Genomic DNA, 25,414 nt, shown 5'->3' on the forward strand with positions numbered 1-25,414 from the left:
AGTTAACAGCTCCTCTTAAAGTTGGAGGTTTTTTTGTTTTAGCTTAGAGAAATAGCATGGAAAAAGACCCTTTGGTCCACCAAGTCCACACCGACCGTCAATCACCGGTACGCTAGTTCTATGTTATCCCACTTTCTCATCCTGCACACAAGGGGCAATTTACCAAAGCCAATTAACCTACAAACCTGCATGTCTTTGGAATGTGGGAGAAAACCAGAGCACCCAGAGAAAACCCACGTGGTCACAGGGAGAACGCATTAACTCCTCCCTGTAGTCAGAATCGAACCTGGGTCTCTGGCGCTGAGAGACAGCAGCTCTAACGCTGCACCACTGTGCCATCTACTAATCGATGTGGAGGGTGGGGTGCAGGGTTTGGAAGGTGGGGGAGAGAAAATTGATAAATATCACTATGACCCTCCCCCCCTCCCCCGCACTCCTAATAAAACTAAAGATCCACAGGAGGCACAAGGGACTGCAGATGCTGGAAACTTGGCAAAACCCAAAGTGCTGGTCAGCGCAGCATCTCTGGGTCAAAGGGTCAGGCAGCATCTCTGGAGGGCATGGACCAAAGGGACAGATGGCTCTTCAGATTGATATCCTTCAAACCTTTGGTGTTCTGATCCAAAATATTATCTGCCTATTCCCTCCCCGGAAAACTAAGTCTGAAGAAGGGTCTCGACCCAAAGCGTCACCCATTCCTTCTCTCCCGAGATGCTGCCTGACCCGCTGAGTTAATCCAGTATTTTGTCTACCTTCGAATAGCAAGTTGTACACAGGTAGAGATGCTACCTTATAGTGCAAGAGACCTGGGTTCAATCCTGACTACTAGTGCTGTCTGCACGGAGTTTGTACGTTCTCCCTGTGACCATGTGTGGTTTTTCCGGGTGCTCCAGTTTCTCTCCACATTTCAAAGACGTGCAGGTTTGTAGGTTAATTGGGTTAATTCTGTAAATTGTCCCTAGTGTGTTGGATGTGAAAATTGGATAACATGGAATTAATGTACAGGTAATTGTTAGTCGGCATTGACATGGTAGGCTGTAGGGCCTGTTTCCACACTGTAAGTGCAAACTAAACTGGATCACATAAATTATCCCAAGTACATAAGGACATAAACATAGCACAAAAAGTAAGGAAATTTGTGTTTGGTAGATTATTTCTTTGTTGTAACAATGCTTCTTGGCAATAAATCTTATACCGTTGGAAAGCCTGTTTATTTCCCTTTTAAATGGTGCCACATTTGTAAGGAACATGCATTTGTGGGATGAGCAGCAGAGCTGAGTATATGGGATGCGCCCATGAAAAATTTGCCAAATGTTCTCTGCCAATGCGAAACAGCTTATTCTGCTGTTGCTATTGACTCTTGTTTTGAGCTTCTGGTACCCCCAGGTGCTGACAAGAATGGGATGCCATCCCACAACAGTGTGTGACCAGGCTGGTGACCAGCATGAGGAGGAGGTGCCAGGCTGTTGTGGCTGTGTATGGTTCTTCCACACGCTACTGTGGCTCCTGTTTATTAAATGAATAAATTGTTAAATTGCCAATATGTCTTGTTTCTTCAGACTTCAATCATCCAATCCACCAAACAACACCGAACAAGAGTCAATGGCAGAATAAGCTGTTTGGCATTGGCAGAGAAGATTTGGCAAATTTTTCATGGGCGCATCCCATATACTCAGCTCTGCTGCTCATCCCACAAATGCATGTTCCTTACAAATGTGGCACCATTTAAAAGGGAAATAAACAGGCTTTCCAACGGTATAAGATTTATTGCCAAGAAGCATTGTTACAACAAAGAAATAATCTACCAAACACAAATTTCCTTACTTTTTGTGCTATGTTTATTATCCCAAGTACATATTCTGCAATTCCCATCAGCTATTTTCTAAATATCTGACGATGTTCACTGCAGATCTGGGCAGAAACAGAACTCCAGCTGTAAAGCAGTCAGAGTAAATGCTTTAGTGGCTATGTTTCTTTGAAGTGGCTTTTTAAGTCAGTGACAGAGATTGCAAATCCTTTGAACACCTGCAAAAGCATGACCCCCACTGAAACTGTGATAAATCCACACAGCATTCCCAGAAAGTCCACAAAACTAACGTCACTCCATTCCTGAAAGAGGATTCCAGATGCCAATATGACTAAAACTGTAAAAAACACGTAATATATAGCACCAAACAAGGAGGAATCAAAGCAGCGCAGTGCCTTATTAATATAGATAAACTGCAGAAAAATACTGCAAAGCAGTGTTGTTAGCAGAATGATAAAAAGGCACAGGGCTCTTTGACTTGCCGGGTTGTTGCTGAATGCATCTTGAGTGGTTAAGCCAATGCCTTTACTGCTTGGCACAGTGAAGGTGCCCAGTAGTGAACAAATGCCAATGTAGACAACAATGTTGGTCGAGCCATGGGAAGGTGCAATCCAGAAGATCAGCAATACAAGAAGTGCTAGAACAATGCAGATATAGCCGAGAAACACTGTAAAGGAAAAAAAAATTGAGAATGGTCAAACTTTTTAAACCATTTTATTTCCCTTGTCCCAACCCACATGTGTATTGCAATAGGTATTGCTATAAGCTTATTATATTACTATTCCTACCACATGCACAGTGGACCTAGTGCTTGGATTTGTGCTGGGTGGATCAACAGTTATAACATACAACAAACAGTACAGCACAGGAGCAGAACCTTCGGCCCACAATATCGGTGCCAAACGTGATGCCAAGATAAACTAATATCAACTGCCTGCTTGCCACAATTGTATTTTCTTTCCTCTGAGATGATGATTCTTTTTTCTGGTGGCTGCTTGACTGAACAGAGATTTTGAATCACACCTCATAACCACAACCCTATCTCAGCACTGCACTCTGTGGAATTTGCACTAAGGTTACACTACGCTGGTCTTGTTTACCTCAAATAATTAATAATTTATCGTGTATTATTCTGGTGTGTCATCACACAAATGTGCCAGTGAAGGTGCAGCAGGTAAGAATTTCATTGTTCTGTTCCCGGTGCATATTACAATTAAACTATCACAGTCTATAACACATTTAATCAAGCCCTTTTTTTGTTGCAAGACACTGCATCTCTCTTATCAGATAATAATTAAAATAAATAGCAATGACAAGGACCAAATGGATTAATGCTGCAGTGGTTAACATTGTTGCCTCACAGTTCCAGGGACCTGGGTTCGATCCTAACCACGGGTACTGTCTGCGTAGAATTTGCATGTTCTCTGTACTACCTCCAGGTGTTCTGGTTTCCTCCCACATTCCTAATGGTGTGCTGATAGGTTAATTGGTTATGTCAATTGTCCCTTAAGTAGCAAAAATGATCAAAAGGGGAGTTACTGAGAAAATAGGTTACAGGGAAGAAAAGGGAATTAGGGCGAACGGGAATGGGAATAGTCTGTTGGGAGATAGCATGGGTTGCATGGGCCAAATGGCCTCCCTCTGTGTCACAAAATAAGATACTCAAATGCTAGAGACCCCCGCTACTAATCTAAGAGATGAAAATTGTAGTTTTGTGCAAAATGGTCACTGGTAATATCCCCAATGGATTGAAAATAGGCTGACATGACAATACTTTAAAAAAAACAACTCAACAAACGTGGTATTAAATCACTTTCCAATAATAAGTGAATGAATCAACAGAACTAGATTAAGGATGAACTGCAGAATTACAACCAAAACAGCAGGTGACCTGAATATACAAGGAGGTGCTTCAATCATAATCTCCTTGACCTTTACAGGGCTAAATTGTGAAATGAATCATGGAAGAAGCCCTATTACATAGAAGGGTGGTGTTCCAGACAATTGTTGATGATAAACTATTTGAGTTAAAGGAATAGAATTAAAGTAAAATTCAGACTGGACTAATATGCAACAGTGGATACATGTTGGAAGTATTACATCGAACGATACGACTTGATACTTATGGTTGGGTTTAAGTTTAGTGTTGTCACGTGTACCATTGTACAATGAAAAGCTTTGTTTTGATTGCTTTGATTTTGGTTATTAAATACGCTCAATTTACTCAGAAGGTGGTGGCTATGTGGAATGGATTGCCAGAGGTAGTTCAAGCAGGTAAAATAACATTTAAGAGGCACTTGGACAGGTCCATGGATGGGAAAGGTTTAGAGGAATAGGGATCAAATGCAGGCAAATGGGACTAGTTTAGATAGGGCATCTTGGTCGGCATGGACATGTTGGGCTGAACGGCCTGTTGTTTCCATGCTGCAACACTAAGACTCCAAGTCAAACTCAAGTATAATTGTAAAGCAAAGGGGAAGATACAGGGTAACAAATAATATTTCTCAGCATTATAGTGCCTCTGTTCAATAGACAAAGTCCAATGTCCTCAATTTGGTTGAGGTGAATCGGAAAGTACCCTGGCTTAGACAATAGGTGCAGGAGTAGGCCATTTGGCCCTTCGAACCAGCACCGCCATTCAATGTGATCATGGTTGATCATTCTCAATAAGTACCCCGTTCCTGCCTTCTCCCCATACCCCCTGATTCTGCTATCCTTAAGAGCTCTATCTAGCTCTCTCTTGAATGCATTCAGAGAATTGGCCTCCACTGCCTTCTGAGGCAGAGAATTCCACAGATTCACAACTCTCTGACTGAAAAAGTTTTTCCTCATCTCCGTTCTAAATGGCCTACCCCTTATTCTTAAACTGTGGCCCCTGGTTTTGGACTCCCCCAACATTGGGAACATGTTTCCTGGCTCTAACGTGTCCAACCCCTTAATAATCTGATACGTTTCGATAAGATCCCCTCTCATCCTTCTAAATTCCAGTGTAAACAAGCCTAGTCGCTCCAGTCTTTCAACATATGACAGTCCCACCATTCCGGGAATTAACCTAGTAAACCTACGCTGCACGCCCTCAATAGCAAGAATATCCTTCCTCAAATTTGGAGACCAAAACTGTAAACAGTACTCCAGGTGCGGTCTAACTAGGGCTCTATACAACTGCAGAAGGAAGCTTGTATTAGGATCATTCAGAAGTCAGGTAACAGAGTAGCAAAAGCTGTTCCCGAGAAGGTTTCACCTATACATTGTTTCTAATTTGTATTCATAATGCAACAACAAGAACATCTTTATGTAAAAAAAGACACAAAGTGCTGAGATAACTTAGCTGGTCAGGTAGCATCTACGGAGAACATGGATAGATGATGTGTGTAGGAAGGAATTGCAGATGCTGGTTTAAACCGAAGATAGACACAAAATGCTGGAGTAACTCAGTGGGACAGGCAGCACCTCTGGATATAAGGAATGGGTGACGTTTCGGGTCGAGACCATTCTTCAGACTGAATCAGGGGAGAGGAAGATACAGAGTAAGGAAGTTAAAGTTGTGAAAACGAGACAAAGGGGATGGAGATAAAAAAAAATGTAGAATAGATCATTATTAGCTAGGAGAAGGTGACATCAAAGCAGAGATAAAATGTAATCGAGGACAGTCAGACAGGTCGTAGAACTGGGAAGGGGTGAAGGATGGAGAGAGCAGGAAAGCAAGGGTTAACTTGAAGTTAGAGAAGTAACGCTGGGTGTAAGCTGCCCAGGCAAAATACGAGGTGTTGTTCCTCCAATTTGCACTGGGCCTCAGTCTGAAGAAGGGTCCCGACCTGAAGCATCACTTATCCATTTTCTTCAGAGACGCTGCCCGACCTGTCGAGTTATTCCAGCACTTTGTATCTTTTTTTCTGGAAGCCAGCATCTGCAGTTCCTTCTTTCAACAACTTTATATAGTGACTTTCAAACAATGCAGTATTGCAATCTGCTTGTCAAGGTTATTAACAAAAAAGAATAAACATCCAATTTTACCTGGGTCTAAAAGTTTTTCTTCAAGTTGCACCCTTGATGTTATGTTGTCTGTTTTGGGAGCATGAATGAGCAGTACAACTGACCCAGCACAGTTCAGTAGACATCCTAGTTTTCCCAACAAGTTTAGCTTCTCTTGCAGCATATAAGAAGCCAAGAGTGACCTGAAGAATATATTAAGATAAGTCAAAGTCAGCGCACAATCGAAAGCACATCTTAAAAACCTATTTATGAACAAGTGTTCACTTTGACAAAATAAATCACCAGATTCTTGCTCTATTATTAAGAGTTCTAAGTAGGTATTTCCAAAATTATTTAGTGCAAATGGTTGACTGCATTCAGACCAAGTTAAAGAGAATGTTATCACAGTTTCTCAGAATGTTAACAATTTTAAGTTAGATTAGTCTGACAATCCAGGAGCTTATGTTCCTGGAAGTGGGGAGAGCATCTGCCTCACCTTAGCCAGGTGCTAATAAACTGGCTTTGGAAGGAGAACGCATTTAAAGTAAGAACCATTCAGAGCAGACACAGACAAATCAGCAGTGTAGTCACATAACTATTCATGAAATAGTTAAACAAATGAATGGGAATACCACAGATGCCCAACCATAAACTTTGGTAAGAAAAAACTTCTTTGCCAATCATCAATATAAACACAAAATGCTGGAGTAACTCAGCGGGTCAGGCAGCAAATCTCTAGGTGATGTTTCAGATCGACACCCTTTTTCAGACTATGCAGACTCAGAGTCTGAACAAGGGTCTCGACCTGAAACGTCACCTATTCCTTTTCTCCAGAGATGCTGCCTGTCCCGCTGAGTTATGCCAGCATTTTGTGTCTGTCTTTGGTGTAAACCAGCATCTGCAGTTCCTTCTACACATCATTACAAAACATACAGGTCAAATAAAAACATTACCCAAATGGCACACCAAGAGCTCCAAGTGGAGTTACCAATGCAGCTGGAGCAATGTTGTAGGCCAAGAAGTTTCCTATTTGACCCAGTCCCACTGTAACATGGAGAAAATCATTAACCATTATCAACAGAAATGTGTTTAGACACTTAACTAAAACTAGACATTCAGAAGGATATGTTCAAGAATGCTATAAATAAGGAAAGGAATATAGATAGGAAAGGTTCAGAGGAATATGGGCCAAATTTAGGCAAATGGGCCTAGCTCAGATGGGGCAACTTGATGGCGTGGACGAGATGGGCCAAAGGGCCTGTTTCCATGCTGGATTCTATGAGGATAATGGAATACTTGAAGGCACCAATATGTGACAACACAGGTTGTGTTGGTCTTTGAATCTACATCCACCTGTAAGACAGGTGGCAAATCCTTCAGAGTAAAATATTAATTACAACATTTGTATGGGGAATACAAGGCTATTTACTTTCTGCCACAGAATAATTTTTTTACGTATCTTTCAAGGCGTGAAGTGGAGCTTCGATAGCAGTGAGGCCTCGGCAGCGGTGAAGCCTCGTGACGATGGGGCCTCAGCGGTGGTGAAGCCTCGCGGGTCGCCCCACGGTCGATGATAGCTTGAGGGGACCACCGTGAGGGGAGGTGAAGAACAATGGAGGACCAGGCATGGGGGGGTGGGGGGCGCCGTGAGGGAGGTGGGGGGAGAACAATGGACAATTGGGGAAGGTGGGAGAATAAAGGACAATGGGTCCCAGCTTGGGGGAACCGCTGTGGGGGGGGATTTGTGTTCTATCTGGGACATATGACAATAAAACACTCTTGACTCTTTCGACCCTCCTCAAAACATGCCCAATTTTGCCAGCTTATCCCATTGCAGACCTCCCAAATCCCAGCATTCAGGCCATTCCCATATTCTCCATGTCGCGTAAATACATTTCCTTCACGGGTACTACCAATTCCTATATGAACATGGTTTCAGTAATGACAAGTTATATTTCTACAGTGTTTTCTTTTGGACAGTGCAGCTGGTAGAGCAACTGGCAGCTCAAGCATGCCAAAGAACCGGGTGCTCCGGTTTCCTCTCACATTCCAAAGATGTACAGGTTTGTAGATTAATTGGCTTTTGGAATTTGTACCTAGTGTGTAGGATAGAACTAGCGTACGGGTGATTGCTGGTCAGCAAGGACTCGATGGGAAGAAGGTCCTGTTTCCATGCTGTATATCGAAACCAAAGGAAAAAGGTGATTTTGAGGGTCATCTTGATGGAGGAAGAGGCAGTAAGGATTAGAGAAATAATTTTTGAATCTTAGATGTCTAGATGGTTAAGCCTTTGTGTGAAAGGAATATCTGACTGGAGGAACACACGTGGATCTCATTGGAAACATAAATTCTGCAGTTAAACATTACCATCGCATAGGATTTTATGGGCAGTGCCACATACAGAGTTAGGAGAGTGAAGCAACCAACTTTTAGTTCAAGTTCAAAACGCTTTATTTGTCCCGGTGGGGCAATTTACAAAGGCATGTAGAGTAGTACAAAGACTATTGGGGGGGGGGGGGTGGATTAGCAGGGTGAGCACCAGGCCAGAGGTGGTTGGGAGTTGAGGAGCTGAACAGCTTTGGGGACAAAGGTTGCCCTTCTCCTCTGTGTCCTACAGCTTGGGCAGCGAAGCAAAATTGTGGTGGCTGCAGGGTGTTGAATGCAGAGGAGAGGTCTGCAAACGGGAAGTGGTGCCGAACATTTTGAAAACTAATACTTACTTCCTAAAGTTCCAATCCACCAAATCAATTCTGTTAAGTAGGAAGTTCCTATTAAAAGAAGAAAAAGTTAATATTTTCTCAGCAAGCTGACATTTTAAAAGAAAAGATTTTTGAAGGAAAGTTATGTCACAAATTGGTTCTTGATCCAAGAATCTCTATTCCAACAACTGAACAGGACTGTCAAGGGATAGGCACCTTGTGCCTTTGACCAAGTATGGTTAACGTTAGCAACAAAAAAATTCTTTGAAGGACTTGTGGCGGCTCCCAAGGGTCGGGCCATACTACTACCGACCCCTCGGCACGGGAATGGACCAGTCCCGGGAGGCGGTCCTGGACTCAGGTATAAAAGGACAAGGTTTGGGCGCCAAGCCATTCCGGCAGACTAGACCCGTCCGAGACCCACGAACCAATAAATATACCTTCCCAAAATACCTGGCTCCTTGCCTTTATCAACACGCTACATTGGTGACCTCGACGGTCCATTCATTAGGATGGACAGAAAAACAGAATTCGACCGCCCGTCCGGCTCGCAGGCCGACCAGGCCCCAGCTGTCGACGCGGTAGGCATCAAGCTCCCGACCTTCTGGACCACCCGGGCTCGCATTTGGTTTTACCAAGCGGAGGCCCAGTTCCAGCTGCGGGGCAACATAACGGATGACACCCGGTTTTTCCACCTGGTGGGAGCCCTTGACCAGGACGCGGCCGAAGAGGTAACGGAGTTCCTCCAGGACCCACCGGCCGACGGTAAATATAAAGCCCTTAAGGAGCTGCTGCTCCAAACCTACGGGCTAACCCGAATGGAGCGGGCCGAAAGGCTCCTCCACATGCCAGGCCTCGGTGACCGGCGCCCATCTAGCCTCCTGAAGGAGATGGTCGCGCTGCTCGACGGGCACAGACCGTGCCTAATGTTTGAATATACGTACCTGCACCTGCTGCCGGCCGACATTCGCCTGCAGCTCACCGACGTCTCCTGGGAAGACACCCGGGCCCTCGGCAGGCGCGCGGACGCGCTGTGGGCGGCGCGCCGTGATGACGTCAGTGCGCTAAACGTCACTCGAGAAGCGCCCGATTTTCTCCGGTCGGGCGGGGGAGCTGTGGAAGGAGTGACAGCTACGTCCCGGAGGCCTGCGAGATCGCCCCCGGTGGCCATTGCGGGTCGTGCACCTGCAGTTCCACATCAGCAGGCTCCAGCCAGCACCAGCAAGAGGTACTGGTGTTATTACCACCAGCGCTGGGGTGCGGCAGCCCGACAATGCCGCCAGCCGTGCACATTTCCGGGAAACGCCGGGGCCGGCTACCAATAGTCCCTGCGGTGGCCGGCCAGATTCACCGCCTCTTCGCCTGGGATCGGCGGTCCGGGAGCCGCTTCCTCGTGGATACCGGGGCGGAGCTGAGCGTCCTGCCCCCTTCGCCGCTGGACATTCGTTCTGGGAAGCGGGGGCCCATCCTCACCGCGGCAAATGGGAGCATTATCCAGACGTATGGCGTCCGCACGGTCCACATCGTTTTCGGCGCCAGTCATTTTACCTGGCTGTTTACGATCGCCGACGTCTCCCAGCCGTTGCTCGGGGCCGACTTTCTGCGGGCTCATTCTCTCCTCGTGGACGTCAGGCAGCAGCGCTTGGTCCACTCCGCCACGATGGAGCCCATCGCGTTGCGGCTGAACGACCCCGTTATACGCCCGCTGTCGTCCGTGGACTCCCATTTCGCTCGGGTGCTGGCGGACTTTCCGGATATTATGGCCCCGCAATTCCGGTCATCGACCCCCAAGCATGGGGTGTTCCATTATATCACGACTACCGGCCCACCCCTCCACGCACGAGCACGCCGACTCCCGCCTGAGAAACTACGCCTGGCACGACAGGAGTTCCGTACGATGGAGTCCTTGGGGATCGTCCGCCCTTCCAACAGCCCATGGGCATCTCCACTCCACATGGTCCCCAAGGCAAACGGGGGCTGGAGGCCTTGCGGGGATTATCGGCGGCTGAACGTCGCTACCGCCGAGGACCGATACCCCGTGCCCCACATCCAGGACTTCAACGCCCATTTGGCTGGGGCCACGATATTTTCAAAGGTGGATCTGGTGCGAGGTTACAACCAGATCCCGGTCCACCCGGAGGATGTACCCAAGACGGCAATCATCACGCCGTTCGGACTCTACGAGTTCGTACGGATGCCGTTCGGCCTCAAGAACGCCGCCCAGTCATTCCAACGATTAATGAACGGCGTTTGTCGCGGGTTGGATTTCCTGTTCGTCTACCTCGACGACATCTTGGTAGCCAGCCGCTCGCGGCAGGAGCACTGTGCTCACCTCCGGCAGCTTTTCCAGCGGCTCAGCGAACACGGGTTGGCCATAAACCTCGCCAAGTGCCGCTTTGGCGTGGCCATAATCGACTTTCTCGGCCACCGTGTGTCCTCGCAAGGAGCGGTTCCCCTGCCGGACAAAGTAGACGCCATCCGCCGGTTTCCCCGTCCGTCCTCGGTGCGTGGCCTGCAGGAGTTCGTCGGCATGGTGGCATTTTATCACCGGTTCCTGCCATCCGCGGCCCACATCATGCGGCTGCTATACGAGCTGCTGGCGGGCAAGCGCAAGACCTTCGTGTGGACCGACGAGGCCGTAACAGCCTTTGACGGCGCGAAGGAGGCCCTGGCTCGGGCTGTGCTGCTTGTTCACCCACGGGAGGATGCCCCGACAGCCCTTACGGTGGACGCCTCAGAGTTGGCGGTTGGTGGCGTACTGGAGCAACTCACGGACGGGGGTTGGCGCCCCCTGGCCTTCTTCAGCCGGCACCTCGACAACGCCCAGAAGAAGTACAGCGCTTTCGACCGCGAGCTCCTCGCCCTGTACCTGGCCGTTCGTCACTTCCGCTATTTTCTGGAGGGCCGCCCGTTCACCGCTTACACGGACCACAAGCCGCTCACTTTCGCCCTGGCAAAGGTCTCCGACCCATGGTCCGCCCGACAGCAGCGCCAGTTGGCCTACATATCCGAATTTACCACCTCCATCCGCTTTATCGAGGGGAAGGAAAACCGGGTGGCCGACGCATTGTCTCGCCCCGCCATCAATGCCGTGTTAGAAGTGGCACCCGGCATTGATTATTCTGCCCTGGCGGAGGCCCAACTAACGGACGGGGAGATGCCCGCCTACCGGACTGCCATCTCTGGCCTCCGCCTTGAGGATGTTCCCCTCGGCCCCGGAGCGACGACGATACTTTGCGATGTGTCGGCAGGTCAGCCGCGCCCCATCGTCCCGGCCGCGTGGCGCAGGAGGGTGTTCGACGTGGTCCACGGGCTGGCTCACCCATCCATCCGGGCAACGATCTCCTTGGTAGCTGCGCGGTTCATGTGGCATGGTCTGCGCAAGCAGGTTGGCCAATGGGCCCGCACCTGCATTCCGTGCCAGACGTCGAAAATTCAACGCCACGTCCGGGCGCCACTCCAAGGGATCGGTCTACCCTGCCGCCGTTTCGACCACCTGCACGTGGACATTGTGGGCCCGCTCCCGCCGTCCCGGGGCATCACCCACCTCTTCACGGTGGTGGACCGCTTCACGCGGTGGCCGGAGGCCATACCATTGGCTGATACATCTACAGCCACATGCGCTCGTGCATTGGCCGCGCACTGGATTGCTCGCTTTGGTGTGCCGGTGGTCATCTCATTGGACCGGGGGCCACAGTTCACCTCCGAGCTGTGGTCGGCCATGGCCCACCTGTTGGGCGTGCGGCTGCACCATACCACGGCCTATCACCCGCAGGCAAACGGCTTGGTGGAGAGGTTCCACCGGCAGCTGAAGGCAGCGCTGAAGGCGCGACTCGCCGGCCCCGACTGGATGGACGAGCTACCATGGGTTTTGCTGGGCATCCGGACTGCCCCCAAGGAAGACCTGGCTTCATCCTCAGCGGAGCTCGTCTACGGGTCTCCGCTCACGGTGCCCGGGGAGTTCGTGCCCTCGTTGCCGGGGCGAGAGGAACCGCCCTCATCCACCCTACATCGCCTCCGAGAGCGAGTTGGCAAGCTCGCACCCGTGCCGACGTCCCGCCATGGGACATTCCGCCCTTACGTGCCATCGGCCCTCCAGGACTGCGCCTTTGTGTTCCTGCGCCGTGACGCCCACCAGGCGCCACTCCAGAGGCCGTATGAAGGCCCGTACCGGGTGCTGGAGCACGGGCAGACAACCTTTGTTTTGGACATGGGGGGCCGGCCGGAGGCCGTGTCAATTGACCGCCTGAAGCCGGCCCACTTAGACATCGACCAACCGGTACGGGTGGCCCAGCCTCGGCCACGAGGTCGCCCCCCTTTGCGGGTCCCACCGCCTGTCTCTCCAACTGTGCCTCCGCCGGCCCCTCTGTCAACCGATTACCGTACGCGGTCCGGTCGGGTTGTGCGACCACCAGTGCGTTTCGTGCCTCCGGATCTGGGGGGGGGTACTGTGGCGGCTCCCAAGGGTCGGGCCATACTACTACCGACCCCTCGGCACGGGAATGGACCAGTCCCGGGAGGCGGTCCTGGACTCAGGTATAAAAGGACAAGGTTTGGGCGCCAAGCCATTCCGGCAGACTAGACCCGTCCGAGACCCACGAACCAATAAATATACCTTCCCAAAATACCTGGCTCCTTGCCTTTATCAACACGCTACAGACTGATCATTCGGGGCGGTACAGTGGCAGTGGAGTTGCTGCCTTACACCGCCATAGAGCCGGGTTTGATCCTGACCATGGGTGCTGTCAGTATGTTCTTCCTGTGATTGGGTGGGTTTTCTCTGGGTGCTCCAGTTTTGTCCCACTTTCCAAAGACGTGCAAGTTTGTAGATTAATTGGCTTCTATAAAATTGTCACTGGTGTGTAGGATAGAACTTATGTACAGGTGATCATTGGTCAGCGAGTTGGACTCGGTGAGCTGAAGGGCTTGTTTCCAGCTGAATCTCTAAACTTAAACTATTTACTTTGCATCATATTTTCTCATGTACACCAAATTTCATTTTAATTAACAGGCTAGTTATAAACAGACATGTGACAGTCTGCTTTGCAATAGCAAGTCACACACAGTGTGGGACATTCTGAGGTGATCGAAAAGAGCAAACTTCCTCAATTTATTGGTTTATATATCATATGCTTCTTTGCATCATACAATTCATTCAACTTCCCCAATTTCAGCTTTGTTTCCTTCTTTGGTAAACGTTGAGTTCCGCGATAAGCAAATCTACCACAAAGCACAAAGTGCTGGAGGAACTCAGTGGGTCAGGCAGCATCTGTGGAGGAAATGGATAGGCAATGTTTCAGGTCAGGACCCTGCATTCCAGCATCTGCAATTCCGTGTATCTCAATTTTTCCAATCTATCTTTGCCTTCATCGGCAAGGGTATCGAGTGAAAAGTTGGGACATCATGATGCAGCTGTACAAGTTGTTGGTGAGACTAAACTTGGAGTACTATGTACAGTTATGGCCACCTTGTTATAGGAAGGCTGTTATTAAGTTGTAGCAGGTGCATCAGAGATTCACCAGGATATTATCTGGGCTTGCAGGCTTGACTTATAAGGAGAGGTTGGATAAACTGGAACTCTTTTCTATGGAGGCTAGGATGGTAGGGTGACCTTATTAAGGTGTACAAGATCGGGAGGGGCATGGATCAAATAAACAAAGTATTTTTCTCCAGGTAGAGGATTCAAAAGTTAGAGGGCATTGGCTTAAAATGAGAGGGATTTAAAAGGGACCTAAGGGGCAACCTTTTCACTCCGAGAGTAGTTCGTATCTCGAATGAGCTGCGAGTGGAAGCTGTAGAAACATTTTACCATTCTGACTTTTAAAAGATATTTGGACAGATACATGGACAGTAAGGGTTTAGAGGGACATGGGGCAAATAGTTGCATACTGAGATGATAGAAGTGAAACTTGGCATATAATTCAGCAAAAAATATAGATGTTACAAGAAAGATGTGGAACCTTTGGAGATGAGCTTTACCTAAGGTGGCAAGGTGGGGCAGTGGTAGAGTTGCTGCCTTACAGCACCAGGGACCTGGGTTTGATCCTGAGTATGGGTGCTTGTCTGTACGGAGTTTGTACGTTCTCCCTGTGACCTGCATGGATTTTCCCCGGGTACTCCGGTTTCCACCCACATTCCAAAGATGTACAGGTTTGCAGGCTAATTGGCTTCCTATAAATGCAACTTGTCCCTAATGTGTAGGATAGTGTTAGTGCATGGGAATCGCTGGTCGGCACAGACTAGTTGGGCCGAAGGGCCTGTTTTCCTCTAAATTAAAAAATAAATTAAATTACCAGAATGCTGCCTGGATTAAAGGGTTTCAGCTACAGCGTCAGATTGGATAGACTTGGATCGTTTTCTCAGGAACATCAGATGTTGAGGGGAGATTTGTACTCATAGATAGGATCGACAGTCAGAATTTTTTTCCCCCAGGGTGAAAATGTCCAACATTATGGAGGGCATAGATATATGGTGAGAGGAGGAAAATAGAATGAGGATGTGCGGGGCAAGTTTTTCTTTACACTGAGGGTGATGGTGGGGGCCTGGAACACATTGCCAGGGGTTATGGGGAGAAGGCAGGAGAATGGGGTTAGGAGGGAGAGATAGATCAGCCATGATTGAATGGCGGAGTAGACGTGATGGGCCACATGGCCCAATTCTGCTCCTACCATGAATTTGCCTGGGGTAGTGGTGGAGGCAGATATGACAGTGGTGTTTAAGAAGCTCTTGGATAGGCACATGCAGGGAATGGAGGATATGGTTCACTAGCAGGCAGATGAGATCAGTTCAGCTAAGCATCATGTTCAGCACAAATATTTTGTGGGCTAAAGGGCCCGTTCCTGTGCTGTACTGTTCTACATTGTATAAGGCATTACAGCATTGTTGATGACAGTGCGGATCTTGTATCATCTGTGGGAAGTATTCTGCTGTCAATGCATAAAAAGGAAGGGCACATTAACCAGACCACTGAATCTCTTTTAGATGTTGTCTTAGGCACAGTACAAAATCTAGATTTGTAGGAAAGAAGTGCAGATGCTGGTTTACACTGAAGATAGACACACAAAGCTGGAGTAATTCATCGGGGCAGGTAGCATCTCTGGAGAGAAGGAATGGGTGACGTTTCAGGTCGAGACCCTTCTTCAGACTCCACAATCTAGCCATAAAGTCATCTTGTTGAGTCTCATTGTCTGTACTCCTTCTCACCTAGGCCACAGCTATCAATGGCCTGTTTCCTTTGCCATCGATACTTTTTTTGCATATCTTTCATTCATGTGTTCTATATCTCTCTACATCACCGTCTATATCTCTCACTTCCCTCTCCCCTGACTCTGTCTGGAAGAAGGCTCGACCCAAAACATCACACATCCCTTTTCTCCAGAGATGCTGCCTGGCCAACTGAGTTAATCCATCTTTTTGTGTCTATCTTTCAGTTTAAATCAACATCTGCACTTCCTTCATTCATTCATAATCCAGATGTTGTCTTTGGCAAATGCACACTTGTCCACTAAAGAGCAAGTGTTTCTTTAATTTGATGAATTTTTTTTGGGGGGGGGGGGGGGGGGAAGGGATTTGTTTACACACCTCTGCTCTCAGCACGAAGGATGCCTTTCCTCTGCAAAACGAAAGTGGAACCATTGACTATGCTGGAGAGCACGGCGACAGCTAGCCCTGTGGAGGCGGCTGCACTTGGCTCCATCCTGGGTCAGTGGTCTCAGCTCGCAGCCACTCCCACACCAACGCTGCACCGCAACGCTGCTGAGATTCCGCTGCAGGACAATTCGGGTCTTTCAAATAAAGAGAAACGCATTTAATTTCCAACTCGATGAAAATAATACTCGTTAAAAAAAAATCCACCGAAAACTATTAAAAGCCCCCTACTTCCGCATGCAACCCCTTGTTCCCACATGCGCAGTCGGAAAAAAAACTTGCACAAGCGCTTTCTCCACGGAATTCCTCGCCGCCTCTGCAGTGGCGCACCCTTATTGTGCTCTCAATGCAACACTAGGCACCAAAATGCCACGTTTAAATACGCCAATACAATCATGTCTGAATTTATTTTTTAAATGATACCAAAAAAATTACAATAGGATAATCCATTCTGTTGATAACAGAAAATTACACATTATTTTACAGGTTGTAACGAATCAAGTAGTTTTTTTGGGGCTCCAAGAGGACAAAAGAAAACGTAATAAAGATTAGTTTCCACATTTATGAAACTTTTAGGTTTATTGTCACGTGAGCACAGGAAAATGGGGGTGGGGGGGTTGATGATGATGATCTTATAGAGGTGAACAGAGTCATGAGAGGAATATATCGGGTAGACACAGTCTCCAGGGGAATTGAGAACCAGGGGACATAGATTTAAGGTGAGGGGGAAAAGATTTAATTGGAGGCCAATTCTCTGAATGCATTCAAGAGAGAGCTAGATAGAGCTCTTAAGGATAGCGGAGTCAGGGGGTATGGGGAGAAGATAGGAACGGGGTACGGATTGAGAATGATCAGCCATGATCGCATTGAATGGCGGTGCTGGCTCGAAGGGCCGAATGGCCTCCTCCTGCACCTATTGCCTATTGTCTATTGAACCCGAGGGGTAACTTTTTCACAAGTTGTGTACCATGTCCCTTGCTCAACTCTCAATTGATTGTTCATTTATTCTATGACCATTGTATGTTTATTTTGTGCATTATTGCGTTACTGGCCCTGTAAAACGCCAGAAAGTAAGAATTTCAGTGTTCCATTGCTGATACACATGACAACTAAACACCCATGACACTTGAAACCAGATGTTTATTTGAATAAATAAGAATAGAAAGGTTCAAGTTCATGTTTATTGACATGTGCATGTGTACGGTGAGGTAGAGGTACAATGAAAAGTCTTGTTTGCTGCCACTCTGGCATATAGACAGACAAACACACAAAAACAAATTATATATAAGCGGCACATAAATTACACATAAAATTGTAAAAAAAAACATTAGTGCAAGAACATAATTAGAAAAATACACCAATAAAATGCAAGAGGGGGCATAGTGTTCCATTGTTGAGGTTGATTGATTCAAGAACCTGATGGTTGTAGGAAAGTAGCTGTTCATGTTTGGGACAAAGACCCATCATTTATTTATTTGTCTCTGTACTCCACAATTTGAGATTTGTAATAGAAAAAAAAAATCACATGTGGTTAAAGATGTCAGATTTTGTCAGATTGTCAGATTTTAATAAAGGCCATTTTCATGCATTTCCCTTTAACCATGTAAAAATTACAGCAATGTTTATACATAGTCCCCCCATTTCAGGGCATCATAATGTTTGGGACACAGCAATGTCATAGGAAATAGGTGCAGGAGGCAATGTCATGTAAATGAAAGTAGTCATGTTTAATATTTAGTTGCATATCCTTTGCATGCAATGACTGCTTGAAGTCTGCGTTTCATGAACATCGCCAGTTGCTGGGTGTCTTCTCTGGTGATGCTCTGCCAGGCCTGTATTGCAGCCATCTTTAGCTTATGCTTGTTTTGGGGGCTAGTTCCCTTCAGTTTTCTCTTCAGCTAATAAAAGGCATGCTTAATTGGGTTCAGATCGGGTGATTGACTTGGCCACTCAAGAATTGACCACTTTTTAGCTTTGAAAAACTCATTTGTTGCTTTAGCAGTATGTTTGGGATCATTGTCTTGCTGGAGAATGAACCGCTGGCCAATGAGGTTAGAGGCATTTGTTTGCACGAGCAGATAGGATGTATTTATACACTTCAGAATTCATTATGCTACTACCATCAGCAGTTGTATCATCAATGAAGATAAGTGAGCCAGTACCTTCAGCACCCATACATGCCCAGGCCACAACACCCCCACCACTGTGTTTCACAGATGAGGTGGTATGCTTTGGATCTTGGGCAGTTCCTTCTCTCCTCCATACTTTGCTCTTGCCATCACTCTGATACAAGTTAATCTTCGTCTCATCTGCCCACAAGACCTTTTTCCAGAACTGTGGTTGCACTTTTAACTACTTCTTGGTAAACTGTAACCTGGCCATCCTATTTTTGTGGCTAACCAGTGGTTTGCATCTTGCAGTGTAGCCTCTGTATTTCCGTTCATGAAGTCTTCTGCAGACAATGGTCATTGACAAATCCACACCTGACCCCCGAAGAGTGTTTCTGATCTGTTGGACAGGTGTTTGGGGATTTTTTATTATAGACAGAATTCTTCTGTCATGAGCTGTGGAGGTCTTCCTTGGCTTGCCAGTCCCTTTGCGATTAGTAAGCTCACCAGTGCCCTCTTTCTTTTTAATGATGTTCCAAACAGTTGATTTTGGTAAGCCTAAGGTTTGGCTGATGTCTCTAACAGTTTTACTCTTGTTTCTCAGTCTCACAATGGCTTATTTGACTTTCATTGGAACAACTTTGGTTCTCATATTGATAAACAGCAATAAAAGTTTCCAAAGGTGATGGAAAGACTGCAGGAATGTCTAGGTGCTGAGAGCTCTCTTGCACCTGCATTAAGGAGGCAATTAAACACTCCTGAGCAATTACAAAAGCCTGTGAAGCCATGTGTCCCAAACATTATGGTGCCCTGAAATGGGGGACTATGTATAAACGCAGCTGTAATTTCTACATGGGCGAACCCAAAATGTATAAGAATAGCCTTTAATAAAATCTGACAATGTGCACTTTAACCACGTGATTTTTTCTATTACAAATCTCAAATAGTGGAGTACAGAGGCAAATAAAGAAATAATGGGTCTTTGTTCCAAACATTATGGAGGGCACTGTAGCTGTTCTTGAACCTGGTGGTGCAGGACTTCAGGGTTCTGTACATCCAGTTCAATAGTACCTGTGAGAAGAAGGTGTAGCCCAGATGATGCTTTTTTTTTTAGCTTCAAGAGATATAGCGTGAAAACAGGCCCTTTGGCCCACCGAGTCCACACCGACCAACAACCACCCATACACTAGTTCTGTCCTACACACTTGGGACAATCAACTGAAGCCAGTTAACCGACAAACCTACTTCTGCAATGTGGAGGAAACTAGAGCACCCGGAGAAAATCCTCACGGACTCAGGGAGAATGTACAAACCCCACACAGACAACACCGGTAGTCAGGATCAAACCCTGGTCTCTGGCGCTGTAAGGCAGCAACTCTACCACTGCACCAGTGGGGATCCTTGGTTATGGATGGCACCATCTTGAGGCAGTGCCTCATGTAGATGCTTTTGACGGTGAGGAGGGTTGTGCCCATGATGGACCCACTGAGTCCACCACTCTCGACAGTCCTGTGTGTATTGGAATTGCCATACCAAGCATTGATGCAACCAGTCAGGATACTTTCAACATGTACATCTATAAAAGTTTGTAAGAGTATTTGGAGATATACCAAATGTCTTTAAACTTCTCAGAAAAGAGGTTTCTTCTTCATGTATTAATGGGCTTGGATGAACAAGGAACCTGGAGGCTCATAATGTGAATGAAAACTGAGATGGATCAGTTCAGGCAACTCATCACAAGAGGAATTGAGTACAGGAGCAAAGAGGTCCTTCTGCAGTTGTACAGAGCCCTTCCCTGGTGAGACCGCACCTGTGTGCAGTTTTGGTCTCCAAATTTGAGGAAGAACATTCTTGAGGGGGTGCAGCATAAGTTCACTAGGTTAATTCCTGGGATGGCAGGACTGTCATATGTTGAAAGAATGGAGCGACTGGGCTTGTATATACTGGAATTTAGAAGGATGAGAGGGGATCTTATTAAAACATATAAGATTATTAAGGGATTGGACACACTCGAGTTAGGAAACGTGTTCCCGATGTTGGGGGAATCCAGAACCAGGGGCCACAGTTTAAGAATAAGAATTTAGAACAGAGATGAGGAAAAACTTTTGCACCCAGAGAGTTGTGAATCTGTAGAATTCTCTGCCTCATAAGGCAGTGGAGGCTGATTCTCTGGATGCTTTCAAGAGAGAGTTAGATAGAGTTAAAGATAGCAGAATCAAGGGATATGGGGAGAAGGCAGGAACGGGGTACTGATTGTGCATGATCAGCCATGATCACAGTGAATGGCTGTGCTGGCTCGAGGGGCCGAATGGCCTCCTCCTGCACCTATTGTCTATTGTCTTAAAGACCAGTTGCTGTGCAGTAAACATACAATATTTAATAATGTTGCAAATATCTGGCCTGCATTAATCCCCGACTGTAAATGACAGTGTCAAAGATCAAAAAACATGGGTGGTACATTAAGGATGTGAAAGCTATGACCAATGCATCCTTCCTGTTAAATATATTGGGTATTCATGCTCAGTTCCTTTCCAGATGCCTCAATGCTTGCTTGTATGAAGTGGCCTTTTGATGTGTCAGGGATGCACTTTGTGATGGAAAGGCTGTATGGTGAGGCTAAACATGCAGATTTAAAATTATACAAAACTTATCGGAATTAGTATTCCAACTCATTTATGATTATGCCACCTGCTGTATCACATACTTACTATCTATATTAGCGGAATACTGTTGAAGTACATCATACAAACAAAACTATTTTAAATTGGGGGTTGCACAGTCACGCAGATGGTAGAGCTGCTGCCTCACGGCGCCAGAGATCCGGGTTTGATCCTGATGTCTGGTGCTGTCTGTGTGGAGTTTGCACATTCTACCTGTGACCGCGTGGGTTCCCACTGAGTGCCCCGGTTTCCTCTTGCATTCCAAAGGCCGTGTAGGTTTGCAGGTTGGTTGGCCTCTGTAAATTGCCCCTGGTATTTAGGCAGTGGTTTGCGAAAGTGAGATAACATGGAAGGAATGTGAACGGGTGATCGATGGTCAGCGTGGACTCAGTGGGTAGAAGGGTGCGTTTCCACACTGTATCTCTAAACTAAAGTGAGTATAAGATAGCCAAAGACAAACACAAAAAACTGGAGTAACTCAGCAGGCCAGGCACATCTCTGGAGAAAAGGAATAGGTGATGTTTTGAGTCGAGATGCTACCTGACCCCTTGAGTTACTCTAGTTTTCTGTTACTGTCTTCAGTTTAAACAAGCATCTGCAGTTCCTCCTGACACATTTTGTCTAAAATTGCCAATTTCTATTGAAAGCATTGTGGTGGAGGTGGTCCTGTTTATAGTTCTCTCATTTCAAAATGCGAATGAAACATCTTCACAGCGCAATGTTATCCAGATTTGCTGCCTCTCAGAATTGGCTTGATACTTACGTTTTCTGCATGACAACCTGTGAGGAACTGCTGAACAGAAGCCATGAGAATGGCAGGAAAATCAGTCACTCCAGGCTGATCATGCAGACTTCCCAACAGACCAACAGCCACAGTGTGTGGGCATTGAACCTGCACATTCTGCTGCGCTGGAGCAGTCTGTTGATGTTTCAGGATGCTGCTCCTTCACGCCTTTCAAGCTACAACTTAAAAATTGTTTCCTGGTAAGAGTCATTCAGCATGGTAACAGGCCCCTCGGCCCAACCTGTCCATGCCGGTCAAGAAAGCCCCTTCTAAGCAAGTCCCATTTGCCTGCATTTGATCCATATCCACCTAAACCTTTCCGATCCATGTACCCATCCAAGTGTCCTTTAACTGTTATTATTGTACCAGCCTCAACTATCTCCTTTGGCAGCTCATTCCATATACACACCACCCTCTGGGTAAAAAGATTGCCTCTCAGGATCCTATTAAATCTCCCCCTCCCCCACCAAAAACCCTATGTTATTCAAATTTTCAAATTTACATTATGAGTTGGGTATAAATAAAAGTTAAGCATACTTTGAATAACTTTGGCAATATTTTCGAGGGATCGGATTTGGATTTAGGATCACTGGACTATTAGCCTGCACTTAAGGAAGGGATGCTGAGCTTTGACCAAACTGGCAATGCCAAGGTTTAATGTGCTCAAGGGGGACAGGTGCTAGTTACCCTGGTGTGTTTCTGGTGTCCTTCACTTTGTTAAGCTAAATTGTCCCTGTGATGTCACACTGAACTGAGTGGGCGGATACATGGCAGATGCAGTTTAATGTAGATAAGTGTGAGGTTATTCACTTTGGAAGTAAGAATAGAAAAGCAGATTATTATCTGAATGGTGTCAAGTTAGGAAGAGGGGATGTTCAACGAGATCTGGGTGTCCTAGTGCATCAGTCACTGAAAGGAAGCATGCAGGTACAACAGGCAGTGAAGAAAGCCAATGGAATGTTGGCCTTCATAACAAGAGGAGTTGAGTATAGGAGCAAAGAGGTCCTTCTACAGTTGTACCGGGCCCTGGTGAGACCGCAGCTGGAGTACTGTGTGCAGTTTTGGTCTCCAAATTTGAGGAAGGATATTCTTGCTATTGAGGGCGTGCAGCGTAGGTTCACTAGGTTAATTCCCGGAATGGCGGGACTGTCGCATGTTGAAAGGCTGGAGCAATTAGGTTTGTATACACTGGAATTTAGAAGGATGAGGGGGGATCTTATTGAAACATATAAGATAATTAGGGGATTGGACACATTAGAGGCAGGAAACATGTTCCCAATGTTGGGGGAGTCCAGAACAAGGGGCCACAGTTTAAGAATAAGGGGTAGGCCATTTAGAACGGAGATGAGGAAGAACTTTTTCAGTCAGAGAGTGGTGAAGGTGTGGAATTCTCTGCCTCAGAAGGCAGTGGAGGCCAGTTCGTTGGATGCTTTCAAGAGAGAGCTGGATAGAGCTCTTAAGGATAGCGGAGTGAGGGGGTATGGGGAGAAGGCAGGAACGGGGTACTGATTGAGAGTGATCAGCCATGATCGCATTGAATGGCGGTGCTGGCTCAAAGGGCTGAATGGCCTACTCCTGCACCTATTGTCTATTGTCTATTGAACTGGACACCTAGAGTCATTGAGTCATGGAGCACGGAAGCAGACCCTTGAGTACAGTAGAGAGCATATTGACTGGTTGTATCACGGACTGGTTCGGCAACTTGAACGTTCAGGAGCGGAAAAGCCTGCAAACAGTTGTGACCACTGCCCAGTCCATCACCGGCTCTGACCTCCCCACCATTGAAGGGATTTATCGGAGTCGCTGCCTCAAAAAGGCAGCCAGCATCATCAGAGACCCACACCATTCTGGCCACACACTCATTTCACTCCTGCCATCAAGAAGGTGCAGGAGCCTGAAAACTAACGTCCAGGTTCAGAAACAGCTTCTTCCCTACAGCCATCAGGCTATTAAATACTACAACCTCAAATCAGCTCTGAACTACAATAGACTATTATTATTATTATTATTAACAATGTACTATGTTTACATATTCTGTTGTGTTGCAGCAAGTAAGAATTTCATCATTCTATCTTGGACATTTGACAATAAAATACTCTTGACTTGACTCTCGAGTCCAACCTGCCCATGACGACCAAAATGCCCCACGTAAGATTATGTTGAAAGTCCCTTGATTAGATAAATGGATACCTATTTAAAAGACTGACAAAACTCCCATTTCTAGATTGTCTTTCATGATCAGAGAGTCAAAGTGCAGGCAAAAGCCCAGATTGACAACTTGGTCAGCATGGACAAAGGGGTGCTGTTTCTATGCTGTATACCTCCATGACCCAATGGCTCCCAATATTTACTAACATCCCTTTTGAATTATAAATATTAGTTCAGAAGAACATCCTTACTTTTCTTCCAATGGCTTCTTTTATTTTCATCGAGAAGGCAAACAGGGCATTGATTTCCATTCCAAATTGCATTAATATGGATGTAAAACTTCAGTAAGTAAGGATTTCATTGTTCCAGGTCATACTGGTGCACATGACAAATAAACATTCTTGACTTGATATTCCATAAATATTACTATTTATCATAGTAGAGAATGCCAACACGTTGCGCTAAATCCGAGACGGCAAGAAATTACAGAGAGTTGGAGATTTCACCCAGATCAAACTTCCCACCATTGATTCTTAAGGATAGCGGAGTCAGGGGGTATAGCGAGAAGGCAGGTACGGGGTACGGAGTGAGAATGATCAGCCATGATCACATTGAATGATGGTGCTGGCTCGAAGGGCCGAATGGCCTCCTCCTGCACCTATTGTCTATTGACTCCATCTGCACTTCATGCTGCCCAAGAAAAGAAGCCAACATAATCAAGTTCTTGTGCCACCCTGGTCATTCCTTCTTCTCTCCACACCCATCTGGTGGAAGGTACAGAAGTTTGAAAGCACAAATTGCCAGACTGTGGAGCAGCTTCTTCCCCTTTGCTATCAGGCTTCCGAATGGTCCTTCCATATGCTAGATCACCTCTGTCCCACTGAGCACAATGGAAAGTGTCTATGGAACTGATGCGCTACAGTGCTGAGAACTATATTCTGCACTCTGTCTCTTCCCCTTTGCTACATCTATTGTACTTGAGTTTGACTTGTATGGGATTATCTGATCCATTTGGATTGCGTGCAAAAAGAAAGCTTTTCACTGTACCTCACTACAGGTGATAATAATAAACCTAAACTTATTTTTCAAAGATAGAATAACTCTCTTCATATGTAACAATATTGGAAGAGGCTGAAATGATGTTCCACTTTCCAACACAACTGGCCCATGAGATTAAATTCACTTCTGTTTCTTATATATTATAAAGGAAACAGGAGGCATCTCATGTGCAGCTGGTTTGAGCAGTTGATTTTCCAACCCCTACTACTACCTATTCTCTCTGCACAATGAGTAATGTTTGAAATTGAAGTAAAATCACTGATACTGTAAGAATGGTTTGAGCAGTTGATTTTCCGACCCCCTACTACTACCTATTCTCTCTGCACAATGAGTAATGTTTGAAATTGAAGTAAAATCACTGATACTGTAAGAAGCAGTGGTAAACAAGGAGTGACTCAAAGACAGAAGTTTGGAATTTCCATTTTGCAGTTTCATTTCCTACCTTGTGAAACACAGTCACCGGTTTGAAAGCGAAACATCCAACAAATAAAAGAAACAAGTTTAACAGCAGGAGCTTACTAGCCGGGGGA

General features: G+C 46.4%; 1 protein-coding gene across 2 annotated transcripts; it reads right to left on the reverse strand.

The window, feature by feature from the left end:
- Positions 1-1,903: 1,903 nt before the first annotated feature.
- Positions 1,904-16,255, reverse strand: LOC144595460 (magnesium transporter NIPA1-like). 2 transcript variants are annotated; one of them, XM_078402971.1, is made up of 5 exons: positions 16,060-16,255; positions 8,500-8,547; positions 6,733-6,823; positions 5,822-5,982; positions 1,904-2,474 (listed from the first exon to the last, which is right to left on the reverse strand). In XM_078402971.1, exons 1-5 carry the CDS (start codon positions 16,172-16,174, stop codon positions 1,966-1,968), a joined length of 924 nt encoding a protein of 307 aa, XP_078259097.1. In that variant the 5' UTR covers positions 16,175-16,255; the 3' UTR covers positions 1,904-1,965. The 2 variants fall into 2 exon arrangements, with proteins under 2 accessions (XP_078259097.1, XP_078259098.1); XM_078402972.1 differs by lacking the exon at positions 8,500-8,547.
- Between the last annotated feature and the right edge of the window lie 9,159 nt (positions 16,256-25,414).

This window comes from Rhinoraja longicauda, chromosome 7, assembly GCF_053455715.1.
Source record: "Rhinoraja longicauda isolate Sanriku21f chromosome 7, sRhiLon1.1, whole genome shotgun sequence".
NCBI classification, from domain to species: domain Eukaryota; kingdom Metazoa; phylum Chordata; class Chondrichthyes; order Rajiformes; family Arhynchobatidae; genus Rhinoraja; species Rhinoraja longicauda.

Bases quoted from the DNA above. Each gene is read 5' to 3' on its own strand.
- LOC144595460 (XM_078402971.1), bottom strand. From the start codon at position 16,174: ATGGAGCCAAGTGCAGCCGCCTCCACAGGGCTAGCTGTCGCCGTGCTC. The intron at 8,548-16,059 runs GTGTGTAAACAA...TTCTTTTAATAG, and splicing joins CCTTCGTGCTGAGAGCAGAG to GAACTTCCTACTTAACAGAA. The intron at 5,983-6,732 runs GTAATGTTTTTA...TATATTCTTCAG, and splicing joins GCTCTTGGTGTGCCATTTGG to GTCACTCTTGGCTTCTTATA.